Source organism: Triticum dicoccoides, chromosome 5A (assembly GCF_002162155.2).
Source record: "Triticum dicoccoides isolate Atlit2015 ecotype Zavitan chromosome 5A, WEW_v2.0, whole genome shotgun sequence".
Classification (NCBI taxonomy): Eukaryota; Viridiplantae; Streptophyta; class Magnoliopsida; order Poales; family Poaceae; genus Triticum; species Triticum dicoccoides.
In genome coordinates this window covers 320693083-320702595 of record NC_041388.1, presented here as the reverse complement: position 1 = coordinate 320702595, position 9513 = coordinate 320693083, and the positions used below count along the sequence as shown (strand labels likewise).

General features: G+C 57.0%; 1 protein-coding gene across 1 annotated transcript; it reads left to right on the top strand.

Moving 5' to 3' along the window:
- The first annotated feature begins 309 nt into the window (after window positions 1-309).
- LOC119301231 (brassinosteroid LRR receptor kinase BRL1-like) lies at window positions 310-5103 on the top strand. The gene is made up of 2 exons (XM_037578164.1): window positions 310-624; window positions 1051-5103. Exon 2 carries the CDS (start codon window positions 1198-1200, stop codon window positions 4831-4833), a length of 3636 nt encoding a protein of 1211 aa, XP_037434061.1. The 5' UTR covers window positions 310-624; window positions 1051-1197; the 3' UTR covers window positions 4834-5103.
- Window positions 5104-9513: the final 4410 nt, after the last annotated feature.

Below are 9513 nucleotides of genomic sequence, written 5' to 3'. Positions count from 1 at the left end.
AAATCCCCGGTGCCCCAGCGTGTGGTCCGTGTGCCTGGGAGCAGGAGATGATGCCCAAAAGCCGGGCTCGCTCGCTCGCTCGGGGGAATCAAATCCCAGCTTTGACCGGACTCAGCCTCACTCGGACGCTGGGCTGAAGAGACCCCCACACACATGCATGCCAAGGAAAGAAAGAAAATAAAAGCGAGCATTTCGAGCACCCAAACCAGCTCAACCATTTGCATCCAGCCCCTCGGCGAGGGCGGAAACCCGCGCAGCCTCCCGCGAATAAACAACCCGGCGCCCCCCTTCTTTTTGGGCTAAATTGCCGTCGCAAGCAAACAAGCCCCGTGGAGGGGAGGCTGCTCGCTAAACTAATGGCGGTTGAGTAGCAGGCTAGTAGCGCGCCGGAGCTCTGTCCCTCCCCTGCTACTTAATAAATAGTCAGGTGTAGGCCTGTGTGTGCTTCCTCTGCCTCTGCTTCTGCTTCTGCTTCTTCCTCGTCCAGCAGCATCTCCCTTCCCTTCCCTTGTCCTCGCCTGCGATTCTTGGAGCACCTAGATTCTCCACCTGTGGGATTGCTTCCTCCATTTCTTTCTTGATGAGGTTTCAGCTTCAGGCACCCTACTTCTCCTCCTCGCCAAGGTGCGGGACCCCTTTCCTAATCTTTCCGGGCTCCCCTTCTCTGTATCATGTTGCTTCTTGGTTTCGTTGCGGCCAATGTTTGGCTGGCCTTTTGGTGGTTTGAAGGTTGCAACTGGACTTGGTTTCATGGCCTTTTTTGGCTGAATTACCTGGGACATGTTTGTGATTTGCGTCCGACTTGGAGCTTGTTTCTTACCAGGATTCGTTCCATGGGTTCTATCTCTTCCGAGACGTTTTGGGTTTTGGGGGTTTAGTGTGTTGAATTTGGACGAGGAATTTTGCATTTGCTCCCGTTGTTCTTGCGTGCTTTCCCCTGCCAAGATTCCTTACGCTCTCTTTTTTTGTTCTTTGCACACGAGCAAATTGTTCGGGGGGCTGAGCTTGTTTCCCTAGTGAAGATGAGCTGAAATTTCAACGAATTTGCAGGGAAATTGCGACCCAAATCTTCTCCGTCGATATGTGAACCCACCCAAGAACACGGCAGCACGCAACGCCCACCGCCGCCGCGGGCATCTCCGTTTTCCCTCCTTGCAAGAACCGACGGCTGCGAATTGACGCACAGGACCCGAAGACATGGCGGCCTTCACGGCGGCCTTCTCCTTCTTGCTCGTGCTGCTCCGGCTGCTGGCGCCCGCCATTGCCGACGCCGGCGAGGCGGCGGCGCTGCTCGCCTTCAGGCGCGCGTCCGTGGTGGACGACCCGCGCGGTGCGCTCACGACCTGGGTGTCCGGCGCCGCCGCCAACTCCACCGCGCCCTGCTCGTGGGCCGGCGTCACGTGCGCGCCGCCGCTCGACGGCCGGGTCGTCGCCCTCAACCTCAGCGGCAAGGACCTCGCTGGCGACCTTCGGCTCGGCGCGCTCCTCGCGCTCCCGGCGCTGCAGCGTCTCGACTTGCGCCGCAATGCCTTCTACGGCAACCTCTCGCACGCGCCGCCGTCATCGTCGTCGTGCGCGCTCGTGGAGGTGGACATATCGTCCAACGCCTTCAACGGGACGCTGCCCCCGGCGTTCCTGGCGTCCTGCGGCGCGCTGCGGTCCCTGAACCTGTCGAGGAACGCCCTCGCCGCCGGCGGGTTCCCGTTCGCGCCGTCGCTGCGGTCGATCGACCTGTCGCGCAACCACCTGGAGGACGCCGGCCTGCTCAACTACTCCTTCGCCGGCTGCCATGGCCTGCGGTACCTCAACCTCTCCGCCAACCTCTTCACGAGCCGGCTGCCGGAGCTGGCATCGTGCAGCGTGATCACCACGCTCGACGTGTCGTGGAACCAGATCTCAGGCGCGCTCCCCGCCGGGTTCATGGCGACCGCGCCGGCCAACCTGACGTACCTGAGCATCGCCCGTAACAACCTCACCGGCGATGTCTCTGGGTACAACTTCGGCGTGTGCGGCAACCTGACGGTGCTCGACTGGTCCAACAACGGCCTAAGCAGCACCGGACTACCGCCGGGTCTCGCCAACTGCCACCGCCTTGAGACGCTCGACATGTCAGGGAACAAGCTTCTCTCCGGCTCAATACCGACCTTCTTTACCGAACTACCTTCTCTGAAGAGACTGGCATTGGCCGGCAACGAGTTCGCCGGGCCGATACCGGAGGAGCTGGGCCAGCTGTGCGGCAGAATCGTCCATTTTGACCTGTCGAGCAACCGACTGGTCGGCGGCTTGCCGGCGAGCTTTGCAAAGTGCAGCTCCCTCGAGGTGCTCGACCTCAGAGCGAACCAGTTCTCCGGTGACTTTGTGGCCAGCGTCGTCAGCACCATCTCCTCGCTCCGCGTGCTGCGGCTGGCATTCAACAACATCACCGGCGCGAACCCGCTGCCGGCGCTCGCGGCGGGGTGCCCATTGCTGGAGGAGATCGACCTCGGGGCCAACGAGCTCGACGGAGAAATCATGCCGGACCTGTGCTCGTCACTGCCTTCTCTGAAGAAGCTGTTCCTCCCAAACAACTACCTCAACGGCACCATACCGACGTCGCTCGGCAACTGCGCTAACCTGGAGTCCATTGATCTGAGCTTCAACTTCCTGGTTGGCGAGATCCCGCCGGAAGTAATCACTCTGCCGAAGCTGGCCGATCTGGTCATGTGGGCGAATGGCCTGTCCGGCGTGATACCGGACATCCTATGCTCCAATGGCACCGCACTGGCGATGCTGGTGATAAGCTACAACAACTTCACCGGAGGCATCCCGCCGTCCATCACAAGCTGCGTGAACCTCGTCTGGGTGTCGCTGTCGGCCAACCGTCTCACCGGGGTCGTGCCGCCGGGCTTCTCCAAGCTCCAGAAGCTGGCCATCCTGCAGCTCAACAAGAACCAGCTCTCCGGCCGCGTGCCGGCGGAGCTCGGCAGGTGCAACAACCTCATATGGCTGGACCTCAACAGCAACGGCTTCACCGGCACGATACCCTCGGAGCTGGCAGCCCAGGCGGGGCTCGTTCCGGAGGGGATCGTGTCAGGGAAGGAGTTCGTCTTCCTCCGCAACGAGGCCGGCAACATCTGCCCCGGCGCCGGACTGCTCTTCGAGTTCTTCGGCATCCGGCCAGAGCGCTTGGCCGGGTTCACCCCCGCCGTGCGCATGTGCCCGGTCACCAGGATCTACATGGGCACCACGGTGTACTCATTCAGCAGCAATGGCAGCATGATCTTCCTCGACCTCTCGTACAACGGCCTCACCGGCGAGATACCGGAGAGCCTCGGGAGCATGGCGTACCTCGTCGTCCTCAACTTGGGGCACAATGAGCTCAGCGGCAAGATACCGGAGGCATTTTCAGGGCTGGAACTGATGGGCGCCATGGACCTGTCAAACAATCACCTCGTCGGCGGCATACCCTCAGGTTTTGGTAGCCTGCATTTCCTCGTCGACTTCGACGTCTCCAACAACAACCTCACCGGTCCGATCCCGTCGTCCGGCCAGCTCACCACCTTCCAGCCGGCCCGGTACGGGAACAACTCTGGTCTCTGTGGCATTCCTCTGCCGCCATGCGGGCACACTCCGGGAGGGGTGAGCGGGGGAGGAAGCTCACATGATGGGAGGAGGAAGGTGATCGGGGCGAGCATTCTCGTCGGAGTGGCGCTCTCGCTGCTCATACTCCTGCTGCTCTTGGTCACGCTCTGCAAGCTCTGGAAGAGCCAGAGGACCGAGGAGATCAGAACGGGGTACATCGAGAGCCTCCCGATGTCCGGCGCCACGAGCTGGAAGCTGTCCGGCGTCGAGGAGCCACTGAGCATCAACGTGGCAGCATTCGAGAAGCCGCTGAGGAAGCTCACCTTCGCGCACCTCCTCGAGGCCACCAATGGCTTCAGCGCCGAGACCCTCGTCGGCTCCGGGGGGTTCGGCGAGGTTTACAAGGCCAGGCTCAAGGACGGCAGCGTGGTGGCCATCAAGAAGCTCATCCATTACACGGGCCAGGGCGACCGGGAGTTCACGGCGGAGATGGAGACCATCGGCAAGATCAAGCACCGCAACCTCGTCCCGCTGCTCGGGTACTGCAAGGTCGGCGACGAGCGGCTCCTCGTGTACGAGTACATGAAGCACGGCAGCTTGGACATGGTGCTCCACGACAACGACGACAAGGCCATGGTGAAGCTCGACTGGGCGGCGAGGAAGAAGATCGCCATCGGGTCGGCGAGGGGCCTCGCCTTCCTCCACCACAGCTGCATCCCCCACATCATCCACCGGGACATGAAGTCGAGCAACGTGCTCCTGGACAACAACCTCGACGCCCGGGTGTCGGACTTCGGGATGGCGAGGCTGATGAACGCGCTGGACACGCACCTGAGCGTGAGCACGCTCGCGGGCACGCCCGGGTACGTCCCGCCGGAGTACTACCAGAGCTTCCGGTGCACGACCAAGGGCGACGTCTACAGCTATGGCGTCGTGCTCCTGGAGCTCCTCACCGGGAAGAAGCCGATCGACCCGACCGAGTTCGGCGACAACAACCTCGTCGGCTGGGTGAAGCAGATGGTCAAGGAGAACAAGAGCGGCGAGATCTTTGATCCCACGCTGACCGACACCAAGTCCGGGGAGGCCGAGCTCGATCAGTACCTCAAGATCGCCTCCGAGTGCCTGGATGACCGGCCGGCCAGAAGGCCTACCATGATCCAGGTCATGGCCATGTTCAAGGAGCTGCAGCTCGACTCCGACAGCGACTTCCTCGACGGCTTCTCGATCAACTCCTCCACCATAGACGAATCGGCAGAGAAATCATCGTCGTAATGTTTTCTGTTTCTTGTTTCTTGTTTCTTTTTTCATGCTCTGGAATGGAAGGATAGAACAGCGAGATAGCTCAATCATTTTAGGTTACAAAAAAAAGGCCGTAGTGTCCTCCAATTCACCGGGGGAGGTTGTAGTTTTGTGGTTCCACTCTCTGTATATATAAGCGTCAAAAGTATGAAGAGGGACATGAAGGTAGTAGCTTTTATTTGCAAGAAAAGGATCAATCTTATTGCTCGTGTTTCAGCATCAATCTTGCTCAAGTTTTTTTCAGTTGCATGTCTCAGATTCTCATTTGTGCTTTTACCTGCTAGAATCAGTTATTTGGAAGAAGAATTGACTGTGTTGTTCTTGACTGTCTTGTTGCTGTCAGTTTATGATTGACACTTTGCAGGCTGTAATGAACAAAAAGAGAGAGAGATCCAGCAGATGGCAGGCCATGCAAGTCATTATCTCATTTTCTATTGTGAATGTGCTTGACCGGGCGGCATTGTCGTCTTTCCTTGACAAAACAAAATCTATAGCCGATGGTGGTGATATCAGTGAGCACAGGAATGCCGGCTCAGGGCGTTGAAAAATCCAGTCCCTAGATTTCGTGGACAGTAGCACCACCTGAATCATGGATGTACTTTGCCAGGTTTTGATTTGTCTGCTTGCTGAATGATTGCTGTGGTGACCAAGCTGAGCAACAGAAATAAAATGAGTTGTTCAGTTTGCTGACAGGCTCTGAGACGGATGGATGTAGCGGACATGGCCCGACTGCTTTTGCAGCGGGTAGTTTGTGGACAAGCTGAAGAGCAGAGAAGATAAGGCCAACTTCAACGCGCCCACTAAAACAGGCTTTGTCCATTTTTTGTATGTTTGAATCGGCCGACTGCTCGTCATTCGTTTTCTTTTGTGTTTGGGTCGATCGTGCACTCAACGCGTCCCATTTTCGCTCTCGCGTTCGGCCTGCCGTGGTTTTTCAAACATAATTCAAATAAAAGAAACATTTTATATAGTTCCAAACCAAACAAATATATCATAGTTCACAAGCCAAATAAATATATTATAATTTACAAGTCAAATAAAAATTAAATTGTCTCAAATACATTTTAAAAGATTATACATCTATTGGTTGCGAACGTGAGCCCACGTATGCTCAACCAAATCATTTTGCGGCTGAATGTGAGTTTTCCAATTACTTATTTGATTATAAATTTCGTTAAACTATGCAAACCTTGCCGCTCCTTCATGCTCAGGCACAACATTGTCAACCTGAAACTAAAACCCTTGGTCATAGATACGTTCCGGGCGCTCATCCTCTACGATCATATTGTGCATGATCACACAAGTAGTCATCGCCTCCAACAACTTCTTGGTGCTCTAAGTTCTAACAGGATACCGAACGATGCCGAATCAAGATTGCAGAACATCAAAGGCACGCTCCACATCCTTCCTAGCACTCTCTTGCTCTTGTGCAAATCTCTTCATCTTCTCTCATACAGGGGTGGAGATTGTCTTCACAAGAGTAGTCCACTGAGGATTGATACCGTCAGCTAAGTAGTATCCTTTGTTGTAGTTGTGGTCATTGATGCTAACATTCACCTCCAGGCAGTTGCCTTCGGCAAGCCTTGCAAATATCGGAGAGCGTTGAAGCACGTTGATGTCATTGTGAGATCCGGCCATGCCGAAGAAAGAGTGCCAAATCCAGAGATCTTGTGAAGCCACGGCCTCGAGTATGACGGTGTAAGATTTGACATGGCCTCTATATTGCCCCTACCAAGCAGAAGGCAGTTCTTCCACTCCTAGTGCATACAATCTATAGTACCAAGCATCCCCAGGAAGCCCCCTGCTGGCATTCATCGCCATCAAGCGGGTTGTATCTGCAACATTTGACTCTCTTAAGTACTCAAGGCCAAACGCTGCAATCACAGCCTTGCAGAACTTGTACACGGAGTTTAGGCACGTGGACTCACTCGTATGGACATACTCATCAACAAGATCTCCGGGGACTCCGTATGCAAGCATCCGGATAGCCGCAGTGCATTTTTGATAAGAGGAGAAGCCAACCTTTCCAAGGGCATCCTCCTTGCACTCGAAATACTTATCATATGCCACCACCCCCTCCAGGATATGGTTGAAAACATGCCTAGACATAAGGAAACATCGTCGGAATAGGTGATGTTTAAAGAGCGGGTTGGGTATCTCGAAGTAGTCCTTCTAGAGAAGGAAATGGCCGCTCTCTCGGTTGCGATTTAACGGTAGAGTGTGCCCCATGATCGAACCCCAGAACAACGCCCGCTGCCTGCTAAGGTAGTCATGGAAGACCAACACAACAACCACCATCTCCTCATCGTCGAATGAGGAGTCATCCAAGACACTAATGAAATTATGGAAAAAGAACTCGTCGGCAGAGTCCATTTGTACCTTGCGGGCATACCGTCGAACAACTTGTGGGCGTCGTCGAAGAAGCAGGCCGGCGAAGAGCACGCACCTTCCCTGGACCAGGTAGTTGGCGTGGCGGCGTCCCGCGAGCATGGTGGTGTCTTCGAAGGAGTTGGGCGGGGGCGCGGGCTGGGGGTGAGGTGGTGCTCGCGGCTACGCCAGGGGAAGCTGCGGTGGCCCGGCGACGAGGTGGTGGTGGCGACAATGTTGGAAGGTGGCGTGCTGCAAGGAAGGTATGTGGGAGCGGACGGCTGGCGAGGGCACAGAAACTGGCGATGGCGGTGGCGGCGACGGGATGGGGCGGCCGGGTGCTTGCTGTCGATGGGAGAAAGAGAATGGCCTATGTGCCACCGACTGGTGGTCCATGGGAAGGAATAGGCGGGCGTCGCGCGCGTCCGCCTCGTGTCCATGTCGACGCAAGGCCCAAATTTGGGCCTAGAATGGGTCGTCCGACGGACGAAAAGCGGACGCGCGTCCGTTTGGGTCGGCGCGTTGGGCCACTGTTGTGTCCATTTTGACCCAAACAGACACACGTGGACGAAATGGGTCGGCACGTTGGAGTTGCTCCAATCGGCCGATCCAAACGAACGCACGATTTGTCCGCCTTTTGACCGTCTGGGTCGGCCGCGCGGAAGCCCGTGTCCATTTTTCATTTGGGTCCGTGTGTGCACCCAACGCTAGCCCGGCACATTTTTTAAACACGGGCTTAAAAAAGAAAAAGAGCAATCACATTCAAAATTAAACATAATTAAACATTAAAAGCCGGTCAACCGTCGGCCAAAGTCCACATAAATATTAAACATAAAAAATAGTTCGCGTCGCCGCACATGCTGCCCTAGGTGTCCTCGTCGTCCTACCCAGGGCCGGTGAGGTCGACCAGCTCCAGCGCCGGGCCAGCCCGGGGGAATGTCGCCTCCCAGCTTCGGACCACATTGCCTTGCTGCACCGACTGCTCCGCCACGGGCATGATGCTCCTCCTTCTCCTTCTCATGGCACTTCTCCTCCTCCATGTGCTCAATCTGCATGAGCCGCTCGCAGTCGGCGCGCTCGTCCGCCAGTGGGCGCTGCCTCTACTGCTCGAGGTATGTTGCCTCCTGTGTCGGCATCCCGTCGAGCCACACGGGAGGGGGGGGGGGCTGACCCACTCACGCAGCCCACCGGTTCAGACGTGGCGTTCCGCCATAGGCTCCATCGACAGCGGCTCAGCCTTGGGCTCGGGGAGGCTCGGCGGCGATGGGGAACCACACAGTCGCCGGTCGCAGAGAGGGCGAGGCCAGCTTCGCCTGCTAGGCAGCCTCCTCCTCCTTGCGTCGGTCCTCGTCGATGGAGGTCTGCATGGTCGCCACCAACGAGGCCTTGTAGGAAGCCTCCTCCTCCGGCTTGACCACTGGGAGGTGGCGGAGTGTTGGTGTGGGGTTGCTGGACGCCGCAGCGGCGTTGATCATCATGCTCGAGGGAAAACCAGGGCTCCCAATCGGGAGAGTCCGGCGCTGCTCCGGTGTGAGGAGCTCCCAGTTCATGCGCACCTCCTCGGTGTGAGCCCACTGCGACCGCAGCAACGTTGACACCAGGATCCGCTGCGGATCCAGATGCCAGTCGTGCGGCAGGTTGATATCTGGGTACGGCAGCGGCTCCCGGTACTGCCAGTGCCACCGCGCCTGGTGCATCGGAATGTGCAGTCGCTGCCTCACGGGACGGGCAGGCGCCGGCACCGGCGGAGGTGGAAGGGCGAAGGACGAGCTGGCGGAGGGGGTGAGCTTTGCCTTGCTTGTCGTCTGCCCCCTTCTGCGTTTGGGTCGGTCATGCGCCCAACGCGCAGACGAATATTCGTCCTTGCGCCGGGTCTGCCGTGTTTTTTTACAAACATATGGAAATTTGTCCCTAGTTCACATAATTCAAACAAAATACAAATATCTTATAGTTTCACAACCAAATAAATATCTCATAGTGGTCATGGACGACCAACACATCAGCCACAAGCTCCTCATCGTCGGATCAAGATTCATCCAAGTCAGAAATGAAATTTTGGAAAAATAACTCATCGACGGAGTCCATTTGTACCTTGCGGGCAAACTGTCAAAAAGCTTGCGGGCGTCATGGAAGAAGCTGGCCGATGAAGAGCCTCACACCTTCCTTGCACCAGGTAGCAGGCCTATCGGTGTCCGGCGAGCGTGTGAGCGTTCGGCGAGCGAGGTTGTCGCGCTTGGGTGCTGCAGGCAGGGGGTGGGGCAGTGGCGGCGCCATCGGGGTGCTGCG

What these genes read in the sequence shown, in the direction of transcription:
- LOC119301231 (XM_037578164.1), top strand. Translation starts at nt 1,198, where the DNA reads ATGGCGGCCTTCACGGCGGCCTTCTCCTTCTTGCTCGTGCTGCTCCGG.